Raw genomic sequence first — 19,057 nt, forward strand, 5'->3', positions numbered from 1 at the left:
ATTGCAATTATATTTTCGAGGCTCCACATGTCATGGAAAATATTATCGTTATTAATGAGCAACTCCGCAGTAAATCCAGCGCGAGGACGTTGAGATTGCTAAAAGGTCAGTCTCTCTGGCAATGACAAGGAAGTGACCAGGAGTGAAACGTTCAGACTAAGAACATATAGGCCTACTTCAAAATAAAAACTAGGGGCCAACTGTCAAACACAGAGGCTATGTAATGTATTTTCTGAGAAATGCAAAGGAACACAACGATACATTTCTGTATGCTGGTACTGTACAAGAAATTGGAGAGACACTCTTTCTGATATAATCTAATACAAGGCTATGCCATTAGACGATTTGTGTACATACATTTTACTTATGGGTGGTCCATTTTGCCATGAACCCAACTGAGCTACAAAGGACTTGTTGAGGAAAAGCGTGCAAGTGAGCATTTCACTGCACCTGTTTACACCTGCTGTATCCTGTGTACGTGACATTTAAACGTCGATTGACGGCGGAGATAGAAGATTCAGTTGAAGTTAAACAATTCTGTAGACATTTTTTTTTTAAATGCATCTGTAAATAATCAAACATTATATAGGCCTATGTAAATAAATGTGTATCTGTAAATAATCAAACATTATATAAGCCTATGTAAATAAATGTTTATCTGTAAATAATCAATCATTATATAAGCCTATGTAAATAAATGTTTATCTGTAAATAATCAAACATTATATAGGCCTATGTAAATAAATGTTTATCTGTAAATAATCAAACATTATATAAGCCTATGTATATATAAATAAACTAATGGATTGAAATACTTTACATCGAACATGTTGAAAGAAGCCACGAGTGAACTCGTGCTTCAGTAATGGAATCAATATTTCCCTGACATTCTTTTGTAATGAACTGCATAGCTACAGTGCGCAATATCGCGTGAGTTGTTTACATTTGAAACGCACACCACTCAATTTTAGCCCCATGTGCCCGGAGATCGGAACAAATCAGACATTCGACATTTCACCCCAGGAAGCTATTGAGAAAACATTTCAGGCAAGTGGACAGAGATAAGAACCAGGGATTCAGGCATTCAGACCTATTCTGTAAACAACAATAATAACGTACACTGAACATTTGTTTCTCTAACACTGTGATCTGAATAGCAACAAATGCCAAATTATAAGATGTAGGCTATAGATTATTTAGACTATAGAAGTAGTCACTATTTTTGACTGAAAACTCAAACGATTTGTTATTGCATTCCCTCAGATATTAATTATTGTAAGTCATAGTACCTATCCCGAACACAAACTGGAAATGGACATTCCCTCCCCTCTTCGCTCCCCTTTGAGCATGCCTGATATTAAGAAAGGTAAGCCTACATTTACACAGATGCTAGTTTTTATATATATAAGCTTTATTTTTTTTTGACATGTTATGATACCATTTATGTTCTTTCAGTGAAGATAAGTTCTCCCAAACACACTCCTGATGCCGAATACCTCTTAAGGAGAAGAGGTGGGATGGCAGGTATTTAATTTGAGGACAAATATACAATTTATGGGTGACTAAAACGTTTATTATGAATAACAAACAAATAAACCATCTGATTTCTTACAGAAAGTCTTGAGGAGACTGCAAAGCCAACATTGGATACAGTCTGGCTGAAATCAAGAAACAGTACAGGTAACGCTTGACAGATGCATGCTAATAATTGAACCGTGGCAAATGTCATTGTTCTTACTTTCATGATAATGTTATTATTTTTTATTTATTTGTATCTTGTTAAAAGCATTTTGATAGGATATTTGTTGAACTGTTGAATGTAGTGTTTCTCAAAACTCTCCTTAGGGACCCCCAGACATTTCACCATTTTGTTGTGGCCCTGAACTAGCTCACCTGATTGCTCTAGTCAAAAGGGCATGATGATTAGGTGACTAATTGAATCAGGTGTGCTAGCTCTGGAATAGATCCAATACATGGAATGGTTGGGTATCCCCGAGGAGAGGTTGGAGAACCACGGGTTTAATGGATATACACACACCAGCCACGGAGTCATGTTTTTCTTGTCTCTGATATGCAGATGACGACAGAAAATCTAACAACCCGTTTGTGCTTCCAATGGATCGTAACATCTTCAAAAAGAGAGAGATTGAATCTGTAATCAAACAACAAGTACGTAGGCTACTGTAATACCCTCGGGGACTTTTATGCATCCATCTCTAGACCATAATAGAAAATAATAAAAATAGAATAGAATCTTCAGATCGAGGCCTGTGAGCCTATCAAGTGATTACAGGAATACCATTTTGTAATTCTCGCTCTCGCTCTCTCTCAGGAGAAGAAGTTCTTCAGCAGCCTGCCGACCCAGATGAAGAGTACCTACCTGTCCCGACTCAGGTGCCGCTCTGCCCCCATGAGGAGTGCTGTGGAGGACACAATCCCAGAACCAGAGAAATGCAGACGGGAAAAAACGACATGGGCCACCGTGGTCACTAAAAGTACTGTATATGACAGACAACCGTCTAGAATCAAAATGTACATTTTAATGATCTAAATATGAATGTATTTGTATTGCTGTCTGGGTCCTATAATTAAGATGATTGTATAATAGGTAGACCTATAATAAAATTATATTCTACTGTATATTTTATTATAGAGGTATCTGTCATTATTTAAATTATTGGACTTTATTTTTTAAAATTTACCAGGCAAGTCAGTTAAGAACAAATTCTTATTTTCAATGACGGCTACCCTGCCGACTTAGACAGCAGTCACAATAAAGGCACATACATCGATGTTTTAACAGAGTGTTGACCAGGTTATCTCTTGTCGTTTTGCAGGTTGCAGTCAAGAGAGGGAGAACATTAGGGACTACTTGTCTAAACAGCGAGAAAAGTTTATGCAGCAGGTAAAACAATTATGGTCTGAAATGTAACAGAAGCTGTGGCTAGGTGTAATGAATGCAATCAAACCTGCAGTGCTGTAGTAATGCAAAGCCAATTTCAATTCAATATGATTTTTTTTTTTTTAAACAGCCATCATTTCTGATGTAGAAGAGACATAATCTCTACAGTAGGTTTTAAGGAATTCCAGGCTCTCTCTCTCTCTCTCTCTCTCTCTCTCTCTATCCATGTCTCTATAGTACTCTCTGTCAGTGAAGCAAGACACCATCAAGAAGCTGGAGAAGGACACGGTGATAGAGCTTCAGTTGATCAGACACGCTGAGAAACATCTGCAACAGGACTCGGCCGCCTTTGAAAAGTTCATCAAGGAAAACGACCAGAGCTCAGTGGAAGCTGTCAAGTTGTTAGTAAGCCTATCATTATTGCTACCAATGAATAGTAGCCTACACATGACTTTGTATTAGCTTTTAAAATATCTCTAGCTACCTGATTGACAAAATAACCAGTAGGTTACAGTAATAGTTACAGTAGTTAGTTAATTTATTCATGATAGGTCCACCACAGGTAGATCATGGTAAATGCACAATGTTACAATACGTTAATCATTACCCATCTCATATGAATATACTGTATTATATACTATTCTACTGTATCTTAGTCTATGCCGCTCTGACACTGCTTGTCCAAGTATTTATATATTCTTAATTACATTCCTTTACTTAGATGTGTGTGTATTGGGTATATGGTGTGAAATTGTTAGATACTACTGCACTGTCAAGGGCTAGAAACACAAGCATTACGCTACATCCGCAATAACGTCTGCTAAACACGTGTATGTGAACAATACATTTATTTTTATTTCATTTAAATAAAAACATCACATGTATATTCTGTTATATTTCTTTCCAGGGCAGAGAAAGAGACTATGCTGAAAATGGAGAAAACAGCAGAAATTAAAAAAGTAACAGTACAAATGATGGCGATGAAAAGGTACTGTATCATGTACGCTATATACTAGAAAGGAAAATATCAAAATGTGTCTCCTTCGAGCCGGATTTGAACCAGCGACCTAAGGATTTCCGCTTTGATTCCAACTACAGTCCTCCGCTCTACCAACTGAGCTATCGAAGGGACGCTGAATAACATGGAAAAAATAGGGCATTTAAAGATGCTATCTGAGGAACTCGACAGTTGTGAAATATTTAATATTTTCAGTATTTTTTCCCCCCAGTAACGCTGCACGGTCTTAACATATTTGACTACTGTAGCTAATATAGTAGTGAAAACTACCTAACCACGTTACGTTTTTTCAGAATGGATGAGCTAGTATGCGCGTTAGCTAGGCTACGTTTAGAGAACACGCCGCCGTGACGCTGAACTCATTATTTTCCATGGGGGAGTGGGGTGGAGTCGACATGTGTTTTTTTTCTTCAGTGGTAGTAAATGTCCTCCCACATAATGCAAGCATATCCCCTTTAGCGACATCTCAAAGTATCAAGAAATACTGAAGGAGTACCAGACCTACAAAACGTTTCTCATTGCCGTCGGACCCATGGAGTGGCGTGAGGAACAGAAACGCAAGAGGGAGGACAGGAGAGCAACCAAGCAGAAAGAGAATACAAACATTTTCTGTCTTCCTTCATCGGTCAAAGGTATGGGAGTTTAAATACTTTCCTTGGATTTATTTGAGATTGATAAAACAAATGTGTGCAATAGGAAATATGCAATAGTAGGCTAAAGGTGGGTTGCGGCAAAATGGTTTAAATTAATCTAGGATTAAAGTTCATCCACATTGGTGCAACGCACCCTAAATCTATTGACAGAAGTCTGACATTTTGTATTATTTTACTGATTCCAAGACGAAAATAAAAAAGGTCCAGCGTATGCCAGACGCAATTCAAGAGTCACAAAAAATTCTCAGATAAGACATCAAAGCAAAAGGTAAAGCGGATGGGGAACATATATATTTTTGTGTGTGTGGATTGATTTGATTTTATGATATAACGTAATTGACCAGTAACATTGAAAATAGTTCAGTGCTACTGTGTACATTTGATTGTACCCTGTCAGTGGCAAAGTCAGCAGCATACTTCACCACCAGGAGAGACAGGGGTCCACCATCCCTGAGGTGCCAGAGACCGCAGAGACCTCAGACAGTGACGAGGTATGGATTAAACCTTCCTGTTTTTTTATTAATGAACCTTCTTGAATATTGATGTGTTTTGTTGACATAATGTATGTAACCAACCAGGAAAGTGGTTAAAAAAATGGGGGTAAACCGGAGGTAAATTTAGCAAACCCCCCCAATGCAAAAAAACATACATAAATAATGTATCTAACTACCATAATAAGTGGGTAAACCCTATTCACAATTTAAGACAAGGAAACTGGGTTTATTTGGGTTGACCCCCAAGACAGCACAAACCGATCCGACTGGGACCAGACGTATGTGTTATCATTAGCTCTTCCATTTTGTTCTCTGCTGTGGCTCCTCTCCTCCAAGGAGCCAGAGTTGTGTTACTCCAACCCCAGGGACATGCTGAATTTGCTGACTGATCTGGAGGAGCAGAACCTGTCCTACATCCAGAACTTCCAGGAGACAGAGGAGGTCATGGATGAGATCCGCAAAACCATCCAGTTGACGCAGGAAAGAATGTAAGGAAGGGCATATTGTCTATGCTGTTATACTCCCTATTTGAATCAAATCCTCTCCAGGAATACAACAGTGCTGTGTTCCTCAAGAGTCTAGCCACTAGGTGGCAGGGTAGCCTAGTGGTTAGAGCGTTGGACTAGTAACCGAAAGGTTGCAAATTCATATCCCCGAGCTGACAAGGTACAATGCCTGTTCAGGGGCAGAACGACAGATGTCATTGAAAATAAGAATGTGTTCTTAACTGACTTGCCTAGTTAAATAAAGGATAAAATAATTGAAAATTAGTGTTATCAACGAGTCCAGGTTCTCCTTGGGCAACTTCACCTCTTTATTCAATTAATTTAATGCCTAATAAACACGAGCCAGGTGTCATCCCTAGCAGATGTGTGTGTGTGGGTTTATTTTACGTGTGTAATGTACAGGAACAGTGAGGCCCGGATCCTGCTGCAGCAGGTAGACATCCTGAAGAACACCATCCAGAGGGAGGAGGAGAAGACCTCAGAGCTGGAGCTCAAGTCCAGGATCTTCTCCTACGGAGAGTACAGAGCTGACAAACAGGTTAGTACTATTGTCCACGTCGTTGCTGCGGGCCCAATGGATGAGCGCGTTTGATGATCGACATCGCTCTCGATGACGAAATTGCAACTGCAGGTTCCATGAGCGCCTTCGATTGGCTGATTGACTGATTCATTGGTCTACTTCCTAAAATACATCAGAGAAGAAGATCCAAAGGTACCTCAATCTCCCCAGACCTTTTCCTCCCACTGCATTTTGAGAGGGAGACTAGGAAAGAGGAGACTAGGAAAGAGGATGCAAGAATTCAAAGGAAATAGATGGTGTTTGTAAATTCAATCTGGAGTGTGCCAGAATGCGCTCTGGGCGTTCGTAAACTCAGAGTGTTGTCAGATTGTCTATTAGTAAATTCAGAGCGTTTTGCTCTCGGAGCGTTCAGAGCCACACTGGACGCTCTGGTCGGGGAGTAGGGTTGATCCGAGCATTCTGACCTCACAACGGCAGTCAAGCACCCAAGCTAACTGGCTAACGTTGGCTAGCTTTCTAGCTACTTCCAGACACATGAGAGAACACCTCACTCTGACCATTTTACTCTCCCTAGCAGAGCTGGTTAGGCTGTTTTCATGTTATCCAGAGCGTTGGTAACTGTGCTGCTGGCAACAATTTCATTGTTCTTTTTTTACTAACAACAGCCATATTCAACGGGTGTTGAGCGTTCGTAAATTAATCTGTTATTCTGTGCTCTGGCACACTCAGACAAGTGCTCTGAAATCGGTGTAGAGTGAATTTACGAACGCACCCAAAATTTAGATTAAACCATTTCGTAGTCAATTTCACCTCCTTCCTTATCACAGGACGTGATGCTCAATGTGCTGCACAAGAAGGTGAAGGAAGTGTACAAGGTGTGTGTGGGAGAGGTGGACTCCAATATCAGCACTCTTCACATGCTTGCCAACATCGAGAGCAGAATGCAGGACGTTATGGACCGACTGGAGACGCTGCCCCCGGACAACATTGACACCGTCCGCACCCAGCGGGAGAAGGAGAAGAGGCTCAAGTATGTGTCCTTCCTCACAGCTCTTTGTGGTCATACACCGACCAGGAACCGTAAAAGCTCTTTAGCTGCGTTTACACAGGCAGCCCAATTCTGGTATTTTTCCCCCACGCTAATTGTTCTTTTGACCAATCATATCAGTTATTTTGCCAATAATTAGGTAAAACATCAGAATTGGTCTGCCTGAGTAGACGCAACCTTTTGTGAAAACTTCTGGTGTAAAAAGGTCTTTATAAAATAAATGTGATTGATTTAATTGTTGCCAACAACATACCACACTAATGCACATTCGGGATGAATGCTCTCAATTGTGCAGCCAGCGGTAGAAGTTGACCAGGGTATTTATTATCCCAAACTTCCTCAGCAGTCTCAGGAAGAAGGCTATTAAAGGGCTGTTGTGCCGTCTTGACAATAATGCTCCCTCACTCTAATCTCCTTTCAGGATGCGTGAGGAGAAGCTGTTGATGAAGAAACACCACCAAGAGGAGAGACTCCGAATGGCTCTGGAGAGAGCCACCTCTGACAGCAAGAAGAGGGTCAGTGTACCAAACTGTGCACAAACAGGACACATATCGATTGCTATAATACAGTTTGAGTAAATATAGACTGTTTTATAGACTGGTGGGCGTAGAGAATCAACCTAGAATACAATATCTACTTTTGCTACACTGTGTATTGATGAAACATGCTTCTCCAGGACCAAATGCCTTTGCAATGACACCTAATATTACAGAACTGTAACAGACAGTTTGATAAACAGCCAGTCCCTGTTTTCTCCGGCTTGTAGACGGGCAGAAGGCTGATGCCGCGATCGGAGCCATCGGAGATCAAGAAGAAGGACAAGACACATGCGTTGACCACTAGAGAGCAAGAAGACGCCTTGTACTTCTTTGCCTGATTATTTTAAACCATCAGTATTCACAGGCCATATAAGACAGTGACTGATTTTAAATGAGCTTTTGTATACAGTACCGATCAACAGTTTGGACCTGCCTACTCATTCAATGATTTTTCTTGTTTAAAAAAAACAAAACTATTTTCTGAAGACATCAAAACAATGAAATAACACATATGGAATCATGTAGTAACCAAAAGGTGTTAAACAAATCTATATTTTAGATTCTTCAAAGTAGCCACCCTTTGCCTTGACAGCTTTGTACACTCTTGGCATTCTCTCAACCAGCTTCACCTGGAATGCTGAGCATTTATTGGCTGCTTTTCCTTCACTCTGTGGTCCAACTCATCCCAAACCATCTCAATTGGGTTGAGGTCGGGTTATTGTGGAGGCCAAGTCATCGGATGCAGCACTCCCATCACTCTCCTTCTTGGTCAAATAGCCCTTACACAGCCTGGAGGTGTGTTGGGTCATTGTCCTGTTGAAAAACAAATGATACACCATCCCATCTGGTTTGCGCTATCGCTGCAGAATTCTGTGGTAGCCATGCTGGTTAAGTGTGCCTTGAATTCTAAATAAATCACTGACAGTGTTACCAGCAAAGCAACATCACACCTCTGTTTGACGGTGGGAACCACACTCTGCTTCTCACAAAGGCTCCGCCTTTTCTCAGCTCACTGGTCACAATAACAACACCCACCCGTAGCACACGTTCCAGCAGGTATATCTCACTGATCATCCCCAACGCCAACACCTCATTTGGCCATCTTTCCTTCCAGTTCTCTGCTGCCAGTGACTGGAACGAATTGCAAAAATCGCTGAAGCTGGAGACTTATATTTCACTCACTAACTTTAAACATCAGCTGTCTGAGCAGCTAACCGATCGATGCAGCTGTAAATAGCCCACCCATTCTACCTACCTCATCCCCATACTGTTTATTTACTTGTCTGTTCTTTTGCACACCAGTATCTCAACATCTGCTAATTTATCACTCATGTTATTCTTCGCTACTATTTCCTATTTATTGCCTATCTCCTCATGCCGGTCTAATGTCCATTGCATGTGTTTCTTGGCCCAAGCAAGTCTCCTCTTATTGGTGTCCTTTTAGTAGTGGTTTCTTTGCACAAATTCAACCATGAAGGCCTGATTCACACAGTCTCCTATGAACAGTTGATGTTGAGATGTGTCAGTTCTTGAACTCTGAAGCATTTATTTGGGCTGCAATTTCTGAGGCTGGTAACTAATGAGCTTATCCTCTGCAGCATTGGTAACTCTGGGCCTTCCTTTCCTGTGGCAGAGGCAGTTTTTTTTCATAGCGCTTAATGTTTTATTTGCAAATACACTTGAAGAAACTTTCAAAGTTCTTGAAATGTTCCGTATTGACTGACCTTCATGTCATAAAGTAATGGACTGTCGTTTCTCTGAGCTGTTCTTGCCATAATAAGGACTTGGTCTTTGACCAAATAGGGCTATCTTCTGTTTACCAACCCTAACTTGTCACAGCACAACTGATTGGCTCAAATGCATTAAGGAAAGACATTTCGCAAGGCACACCTGTTAATTGAAATGCCTTCCAGGTGACTACCTCATGAAACTGGTTGAGAGAATGCCAAGAGTGCACAAAGCAGTCAAGGCAAAAAGGGTGGCTACTTTGAAGAATCTAAAATATATTTTGATTTGTTTAACACTTCTTTGGTTACTACATGATTCCATGTGTTATTTCATTGTAGATTAATAGTGAAGACGGTGTAGATGTCCAAACTTTTGACTGGTACTGTACATTGTCTATATTTGTTAGCCCAGGCCACCAAGGAGCATTTAGATTCACTCACTGATTTGGCCTATACAACAGTTAGATTGTTAAAAATGTACTGTATACTTTGATTATAAATAAAAAATTAAATTGTTTTTACCTTAGTATATTCTGTTATTGTTTTCTAAATATGATAATTTACAGATAAAGTAGGTAAATTGCACAAAATAATGCCATACAAGATATTACTGAAAAGTGCAATATGCACAATTTTATTATCCTTGTGCTCAAAAGGGGCACAACAGCTTGCTTCATCATCATATAAAAAGACAACTACTTCTCAGATGTTTTCATAAAAAAATGGCAACAAATCAACAAACAAGATTAGCAACCAGACATCAAAAAGAAGCTTGCAGTAGCATGCATCTATCAAACGTCTTTCATTTCACCATCCTCCTCCTCCTCTTCTACCCCTCTAATGAACAAGACATTGTTGCATCTGTGTGGAGGGGAGAAAAAAAATAGTGTACTGTTAGCTCACCGTGGGCTGGTATGGCAGACGGGAAATTATTAAACGTTGTGCTAATTCTGCAATTAAAATGGAGATACAGGGCTATCAGAAAGTATTCACACCCTTTGACTTATTCCACATTTTGTTGTTACAGCCTGAATTCAACATATTTTTATCCTCACCCATCTACACACACTACCCCATGATGACAAAGTGAAAACATGTTTAAGAGATTTTTTTTTGCTAATTTAGTGAAAATTACATCTCTAATTTACATAAGTATTCACACCGAGGAGTCGATGCATGTTAGAATCACAGCTGTAATTGCTGCCAAAGGTGAGTCTTTCTGGGTAAGTCTAAGAGCTTTGCACACCTGGATTGTACAATATTTGCATATCATTTTTAAAAATTCTTCAAGCTCTGTCAAGTTGGTTGTTGATCATTGCTCGACAGCCATTTAAGTCATTTTTACAAGACGATTTAAGTCAAAACTGTAACTAGGCCACCCAGGAACATTCAATGTCTTGGAAAGCAACTCCAGTGTATATTTTGACCTTGTGTTTTAGGTTATTGTCCTGTTGAAAGGTGAATTGGTCTCCCAGTGTCTGTTGGAAAGTGGACTGAACCAGGTTTTCCTCTAGGATTTTTCCCTGTGCTTAGCTCTATTCCGTATATTTTATCCTAAAAAAAACTCCCTAGTCCTTGTCAATGACGAGCATACCCATGACAAGATGCATCTACCACCATGCTTGAAAGTATGAAGAGTGGTACTCAGTAATGTGTTGTCAGCCGCTAACATAAGGCTTTGTATTCAGGACATGAAGTACATTTCTTTGCCACATTTTTAGCTGTTTTACTTTAGTTCCTTATTGCAAACAGGATGCATGTTTTGGAATAGTTTTATTATGTACAGGCTTCCTTCTTTTCACTGTCATTTAGGTTATTATTGTGGAGCAACTTCAATGTTTTTCTCCTATTACTTGGTAACAGTTTTAGTCACCATTGGCCTCATGGTGAAATCCCTGAGCAGTTTCCTTCCTCTCCAGCAACTGAGTTAGGAAGGACGCCTGTATATTTGTAGTGACTGGGTGTATGGATACACCACCCAAAGTGTAATTAATAACTTCACCATGCTCAAAAAGACCTTCAATGTGTGCTTTTTTAGTTTTTACCCATCTACCAGGAGGTGCCCTTCTTTGCGAGGCATTGGAAAACCTCAGTGGTCTTTGTGGTTGAAATTCACTAAATCGACTGATGGACCTTACAGATAATTGTATGTGTGGGGGGGTACAGAGATGAGGTAGTCTTTCAAAGTCACATTTAACACTATTATTACACACAGAGTGAGTCCATGCAACTTTTTATGTGACTTGTTTAGCACATGTTTACCCCTGAACTAACTTAGGCTTGTCATAACCCAGAAGTTGAATACTTATTGACTCAAAACATTTCAGCTTGTCATTTTTTCCCTGTTTTTTCATAAAAAAAAAAAAAAAACAAGTCTACAAACATTTCACTTTGACATTATGGGGTATCGTGTGCAAGCCAGTGACATCATCTCAATGTAATACATGTTTTAATTCAGGCTGTAACAACAAAATGTGGAAAAAAAGTCGAGGGGTGTGAATACTTTCTCAAAGCCCTTTGTGTGTAAACTGGTCCCAGATCTGTTTGTGCGGTCTTGGAACTCATATGATAATCGTTACTCTAATCCATGACCATAGGAGTTGGCAAAGACAGCACAAACAGATCTGAGACCAGGCTAATGTGTTTAATCACGAACTCTGCGAAGTACAAGTAAACAAAAGAGAATTCCACTGAACTTACCTGACGAGCACTTCTCCTAGGTGACCGGCCAATGCTCCATCCACATACTCTTCAGTGTTGGCCAACTATAAAATCAGAGACAATATATTGTTAGATGTTATAAATTGATATGAATGCTGTACAAAATGTACACCTGTTTTTAATCAAACTAAATGAATGGCCCACAGAGATGCAACCAGAGCCATATAGCTTAGCTAGAGATTCAGATGGGCAAGCTCTCTCTAGATGCAAATGTGTGCACACGAGGGACTCCAGCTGTAGGGAATTATGCATTTCAGTGATGTTTTCACATATTTTACTGTATGCATCTTTCTGGTCCACACACACACACACCTGCATATTCATGTAGCTGTCCACGGACACCAGGTATCCTTTGTATTCCATGCCCCACTTCAGCTTCACCATCACGGGCTTGCCAGTCAGACCGTTCAGGAACGGTTTGGGATTCAGTGGTAAACTCTGAAATGACATTATGTGCCATTATCAAATAAAATGTTATTGGTCACATACATATATTTAGCAGATATTATTGGACAAAAGGAACACCTATGTGAGAATGCTCTTCATTGACTACAGCTCAGCGTTCAACACCATAGTGCCCACAAAGCTCATCACTAAGCAAAGGACCCTGGGACTGAACATCTCCCTCTGCAACTGGATCCTGGACTTCCTGATGGGCCACCCCAGGTGGTAAGGGTAGGCAAAAACACATCTGCCACGCTGATCCTCAACACGGGTGCCCCTCAGGGGTGTGCTTAGTCCCCTCCTGTATTCCTTGTTCACCCACGACTGCGTGGCCAAACAGGACTCCAAACATTAAGTTTGCTGACGACACAACAGTGGTAGGCCTGATCACCGACAACGATGAGACAGCATATAGGGAGGTGGTCAGATACCTGGCAGTGGTACCAGGACAACAACCTCTCCCTCGAGAGTTTCAAGTTCCTTGGTGTCCACATCACCAATGAACTATCATGGTCCAAACACACCAAGACAGTCGTGAATAGTGTACGACAACAGGAGACTGAAAAGATTTGGCACGGGTCCCCAGATCCTCAAAAAGTTCTACAGCTGCACTATCGAGAGCATCCTGATCGGTTGCATCACCACCTGGTATGGCAAGCGGTACCAGAGCGCCAAGTCTATGACCAAAAGGCTCCTTAACAGTTTCTACCTCCAAGCCATAAGACTGCTGAACAATTAATCAATTGGCCACCCAAACTATTTACATTGACCCCCCCCCCCATATTTGTTTTTACACTGCTGCTACTTGCTGTTATTATGTATGCATCATGGACATTCTTACTGACAGTTATGGCTGCAAATTACCTTGACTAAACTGTACATCGCACGTTGACTCTGTACTGGTATATAGCCTTTTTCAATTTTTTTTTAAACTTTAGTTTATTTGGTAAATATTTTCTTAACTCTTTTGTGAACTGCACTGTTGGTTAATTATTACGGGCTTGTAAGTAACCATTTCTTCACCTGTTGTAGTCGGCGCATGTGACAGTTTTCATTGATTTGGTATTTTAGCCATATATCACACCCCCTCGGACCTGATTGCTTAATTATAGTCATAATATTAACGATAATTAACTGGTTAAATTTAAGCAATAAGGCACGAGGGGATGTGGTATATGGCCAATATACCATGGCTAAGGGCTGTTCTTATGTACGACGCAACTGGTTACCAATGTAATTAGAGCATTAAATACACATTTTCTGTCATACCCATGGTATATGGTCTGTTATAAACTGGGTGGTTCAAGCCCTGAATGCTGATTGGCTGACAGCCATTGTATATCAGACTGTATACCACGGGTTTGACAAAACGTTTATTTTTACTTCTCTAATTACATTGGTAACCAGTTTATAATAGCAATAAGGCACATCTGGGGTTTGTGGTATATGGCCAATATACCACGACTAGGGGCTGTGTCCAGGCACTCCTCGTTGGGTCGTGCGGGGGGACAGCCCTTAGCTATATACCACACCTCCTCGGGCCTTATTGCTTAAATATACCAATCAGCAATCAGGGCTCAAACCACCCAATTTATAATGTTTATAACAGGTATGACAAAACATTTATTTTTACAGTTCTGATTACGTTGGTAGTCAGTTTATAATAGAAATAAGGCCGTGGCATATCGGCTATATGCCACAGCCCCTCGGGCCTTATTGCTTAAATATCCCATGGCTTTCAGACAACCAGCATCCAGGACCGAAACACATTACAACTGCATCTCACAACTAGCTATCTAGATAATCAAACTAGCATTTCACATACAGTGCAAAGCACAACAAAGTACATCTTACCACCCTAACTAGTTACCGTAGCTAGCTAGTTGGATAATCACAACAAAGGCGAATGTATGATATTTGAGAATGTTATGATATTTGAGAATTTGAGTAGTTAGCTATGATAGCCTGGACGTTCACTACATATATTACCAATCCTCATCAAACACCTAATAATATTGAATATTTACCATTTTGATTCTGTATGAGCTTCAACGACGATTTGCACGCCGTTATTGGATACAGGAAGTAGTGGTGAACTCTGAACTCTGATCCGTACAAAACAGCACTGTGATTGGTTCAGTTTTTGTCATTGTTCATCCTGATTGGCCACAAAACCGGAGAGAAGAACAGACGGGCATTTTCTACTCCAGTCAAGTCTCTTCTCCGTGCGGAGCCCAAATTTGCGGGAAAGATTCGATGTAGCCAAGATATTTATCGTCGAACTTGTTACATTGTTGCAATTTTAATGAAACAGTTTCAGTCACAGTGTTACAATCAGATACGTGATACAATATAGTCTCTTGCTCGCCGGGCTAGACAACAACAGTTGCAGATTCAGTTGTGACCACTAGGAGGTAATGTTCTCACATGGATTGAAGTAGCCAACACTCCCAACCATTGTGAGTGAATTGCATAATTTAAGATAAACTTTAATGGAAACTTGTATCTCCTTTTTGTAAGATGTCAATTATATTATGATAATCGATATTGGCAGCCACATAGTAGCCTAAAGAATGTTGGTTATTTTGGAATGTTTATTTAAATGTAAATTGAAATTCACAGCAGATTGTTGCTTGTGCTATTGCTGTACTGTAGTTCATTGTGAATGTTATGCAATTTTTTTGACACAAGATAGATCAAATTCTCTCTCTATGTCTCTGGCCATGTTCGAGCGGATCACTTTTGTCAATCTCCATCTTTCAAAGTGTGTTGCATTATGGGGATAGAAGTTGTCCGACTTACATGTCTACCTTGCATGAACTTGATAAAAATCAAGATATCAAAGTTAATGAAGTTTTGACTGCAGTCGAAGGCAAGCTTCTGCAGTTGCTCTTCACCAACGTCCTCCAGAGTCATGGCCTGCATTGTGGAAGGCTCTATTGTATTTATTTAACCTTTAATTTAACTAGGCAAATCAGTTAAGAACAAAGTCTTATTTGCCATGACGGCCTACCAAAAGTCAAAAGGCCTCCTGTGACGGGGCTGGGATAAAAAATATAGGAGAAAACACACATCATTAGAAGGACAACAGTATAACATGGCAGCAACACATGACAACACAGAATGGTAGCAACACCACATGACAACACAGAATGGTAGCAACACCACATGACAACAACATGGTAGCAACACCACATGACAACACAGAATGGTAGCAACACCACATGACAACAACATGGTAGCAACACCACATGACAACACAGAATGGTAGCAACACCACATGACAACACAGAATGGTAGCAACACCACATGACAACACAGAATGGTAGCAACACCACATGACAGTACAACATGGTAGCAACACCACATGGCAGCAGCACAAAACATGGTATAAACATTATTGGGCACAGACAACAGCACAAAGAGCAAGAAGGTAGAGACAACAATACATCATGCAAAGCAGCCACAACTGTCAGCAAGAGTGTCCATGATTGAGTCTTTGAATGAAGAGATGGAGATAAAACTGTCCAGTTTGAGTGTTTGTTGCAGCTCGTTCCAGTCGCTAGTTGCAGCGAACTGAAAAGAGGAGCGACCCAGGGATGTGTGTGCTTTGGGGATCTTTAACAGAATGTGACTGGCAGAACGGGTGTTGTATGTGGAGGATGAGGGCTGCAGTAGGTATCTCAGATAGGGTGGGAGTGAGGCCTTACAGGGTTTTATAAATAAGCATCTTGCGACGGGTATACAGAGATGACCAGTTTATAGAGGAGTATAGAGTGCAGTGATGTGTCCTATAAGGAGCATTGGTTGCCAATCTGATGGCCGAATGGTAAAGAACACCTAGCTGCTTGAGAGCACCCTTGATGATTAGGGTGTTTTTGTTTGTCCCATACAAACGTGACCAAAGACGTGACTGAAACAGGAACCAACTTTGCCGCAATTCATGCATACAGTGGATATGTACAAATGAATGTGATATTTGAGGCTCTCTCTCACCAGGGGCGAACTGGGACAAAAATTCAGCCTTGGCAACACTCTAACCACTAGGCTACCCCCTCTGAATCAGAGAGGTGCCCATGGAGCAGTTGTTGGGGGTTAACTGCCTTGCTCTATGGCAGAACAGCAGTAAGTCCCTTCCTCTCTCTCTCTCTGTCTCTCTCTGTCTCTCTCTCTCTCTCTCTCATTGGCTTATAACAGGGCTACTCCAGTACTATTTGAGAAGGTCCGTGATCACAATGGGAGACAGAGAGCTGCTTTCAAGGGGCAGGCAGAAGGTCATACACAGGAGGAGGCAGGTAGCTGGGTCCAGGGGCAGGCAGAAGGTCATACACAGGAGGAGGCAGGTAGCTGGGTCCAGGGGCAGGCAGAAGGTCATACACAGTAGGAGGCAGGTAGCTGGGTCCAGGGGCAGGCAGAAGGTCATACACAGGGGGTCCAAAAAGGCAACAGTACAGGCAGGGAAAAGGATAGTAACGTTGTCCGGGAGATCAGACAATAGGTTGATAAGAGGAAACCCGATAGGCTTCAAGTACAGGCAGGGAATAGGCAAAAGGTTGTTGTTAGTTCTTGCCTGCCTCACTATCATACGGGGAAAAACAGCACTCCAAAATAGAAGTGTGTCACAAAACAAACAATATCTCACAATGATGGGGTGCAAAGAATTGAATAGTGTGTGATAATGACATGCAGGTGTGTAAACAGGTGACCAGATTGGGAACTGGAGAGTGAGCTGCATTTAGGGGATCTGCGTGTTTCAGAGTGTGAGTTAGAAGCAGACGTTATGGTTCAGTCACACAAATTTCCTAGGTGGCAAAGGTCCAGATAGATATTGTCTTTTTATTTTACCTTTATTTAACTAGGCAAGTCAGTTAAGAACAAGTTCTTATTTTCAATGACGGCCCTGTTCTGGACTGTGGACCGCCAGTTGAGTATAGGGGCTTATATAATAATTACATGTTTCATGTGTTACCCCTAGCCACTTAGCTAAGTGTTTAAATATTAGGCTACATATAATTCAATAGAATAAAACAGGGAGAGGAGAGAGACTGCCTGTCCCCTAATGTTTTGGCTGTATAATACATTAATGCATTCTCTCTCTCTCTCTCTCTCTTCCTCTCTCTGTTTTATTCTATTTCATTCAATATACAGCCTTCTGTGTTTATCAAAGAACGATGCCGGGACTAGTTTATGTGGATGCGGATAGATTTCCAGCGTTGTGCTTCGTTTGACAGTGCCCCACGCATATGCATATCTTTCTGCCAAGAAGTGACAGGCCTTTCAGTGAATTAAATAAGTTGTAGATAGGTAGGACTTTTCAGCCTTCAGTGGTGGTAGCTATGTAATGTAATAAGATACCAGAGTCACTCCTTAATTCAGCTCGTAAACTCATGGGCTGGGCTGAAGAGACTTGAGATTCAGAAGCGAATAAACATTGATAAAGCAATTAAAATACAGACTGTTACGCCCTGACCATAGAGAGCTGTTTATTCTCTATGTTGGTAGGGGCGTGACAGTGACTAGGGTGGGTTATCTAGGTGATTTAATGATCTATGTTTGCCTGGTATGGTTCCCAATCAGAGGCAGCTGTTTATTGTTGTCTCTAATTGGGGATCATATTTAGGCAGCCATTTCCCCATTGTGTTTTGTGGGATCTTGTCAAGGTATAGTTGCCTGCGAGCACTTAATTGAGCTTCACATTTCGTTTAACGCTATATTTGCTTTTTCTTTGAGTTTCTTTTCCTAATAAAGAGGATGGGGAAACATACCACGCTACATCTTGGTCCACTCCTTATAACGAACGTGACAGAAGATCCCACCACAAACGGACCAAGCAGTGTGGCCAGGAGGAGCAGACATCCTGGACATGGGAGGAGATCATCTTGGTCCACTACTTATAACGATCGTGACACAGACAGTCCCTGAATTGACCTTTTTCTTTGTTTTGGCCGGGTATGGTTCTCAATCAGGGACAGCTGTCTATCGTTGTCTCTGATTGGGAACCATACTTAGGTACCTTTTTCCCACATGGTTTCTGTGGATAGTTCATTTCTGTTTAGTGTTTTACACCTTACAGGACAGTGTTGGTTATTCTCTTTGTTATTTCTGTTATAGTGTTCAGTTCTAATAAAAAGCATGAACACTTACCACGCTGCGCTGTGGTCCGATGATTCCTCTTCCTCTTCTTCAGACGACGAATACCGTTACAAATGCTCACGTCAACAAGGCCGTGTTTCTATAAAGTTTTTCTTTATAATGCCCGAAATAAACATGGCTTCAACCCCCATATCAAACACTCACAGGCTGAAATCATATGTGTGTACATTGTACAATCAATCAATGAGAGAGAGCATCAAATATCACATTAATTTGTATATATCCACTGTATACATGAATCGTCGCAAAGTTGGTTCCCTAATGATTGGCTGGTAATAGATCCTCACCATGGAGAATGATAGGGGCCTCTAGTGGCCAAAAGGCCATTTTAG

At 40.9% G+C, this 19,057-nt stretch overlaps 2 protein-coding genes, 1 long non-coding RNA gene and 1 other non-coding gene across 4 annotated transcripts; 2 read left to right on the forward strand and 2 right to left on the reverse strand.

The window, feature by feature from the left end:
• Positions 1 to 1,617: 1,617 nt before the first annotated feature.
• Positions 1,618 to 8,144, forward strand: LOC110500357 (cilia- and flagella-associated protein 100). The gene is made up of 14 exons (XM_021577687.2): positions 1,618 to 1,680; positions 2,078 to 2,169; positions 2,333 to 2,495; positions 2,838 to 2,905; positions 3,140 to 3,303; positions 3,810 to 3,890; positions 4,380 to 4,552; positions 4,760 to 4,841; positions 4,971 to 5,064; positions 5,404 to 5,555; positions 5,976 to 6,111; positions 6,921 to 7,123; positions 7,563 to 7,656; positions 7,908 to 8,144. The coding sequence occupies exons 2-14, from the start codon at positions 2,116 to 2,118 to the stop codon at positions 8,016 to 8,018; spliced, it is 1,575 nt and encodes a 524-aa protein (XP_021433362.2). The 5' UTR covers positions 1,618 to 1,680; positions 2,078 to 2,115; the 3' UTR covers positions 8,019 to 8,144.
• On the reverse strand, positions 3,942 to 4,031 carry trnay-gua. The gene is given in 2 exon segments: positions 3,942 to 3,977; positions 3,995 to 4,031. It is a non-coding gene; the product is annotated as a tRNA-Tyr (tRNA).
• Positions 8,145 to 10,014: 1,870 nt separating the features above from the next.
• LOC110500368 (small nuclear ribonucleoprotein F) lies at positions 10,015 to 14,769 on the reverse strand. The gene is made up of 4 exons (XM_021577703.2): positions 14,600 to 14,769; positions 12,441 to 12,566; positions 12,108 to 12,172; positions 10,015 to 10,268 (listed from the first exon to the last, which is right to left on the reverse strand). The coding sequence occupies exons 1-4, from the start codon at positions 14,600 to 14,602 to the stop codon at positions 10,199 to 10,201; spliced, it is 264 nt and encodes an 87-aa protein (XP_021433378.1). The 5' UTR covers positions 14,603 to 14,769; the 3' UTR covers positions 10,015 to 10,198.
• LOC118943829 lies at positions 14,753 to 18,785 on the forward strand. Its single transcript, XR_005039112.1, has 3 exons — positions 14,753 to 15,031; positions 16,572 to 16,697; positions 18,303 to 18,785. It is a non-coding gene; the product is annotated as an uncharacterized LOC118943829 (long non-coding RNA).
• The last annotated feature ends 272 nt before the right edge of the window (positions 18,786 to 19,057 follow it).

The sequence above is a fragment of the Oncorhynchus mykiss genome, chromosome 2 (assembly GCF_013265735.2).
Source record: "Oncorhynchus mykiss isolate Arlee chromosome 2, USDA_OmykA_1.1, whole genome shotgun sequence".
Taxonomy (NCBI): domain Eukaryota; kingdom Metazoa; phylum Chordata; class Actinopteri; order Salmoniformes; family Salmonidae; genus Oncorhynchus; species Oncorhynchus mykiss.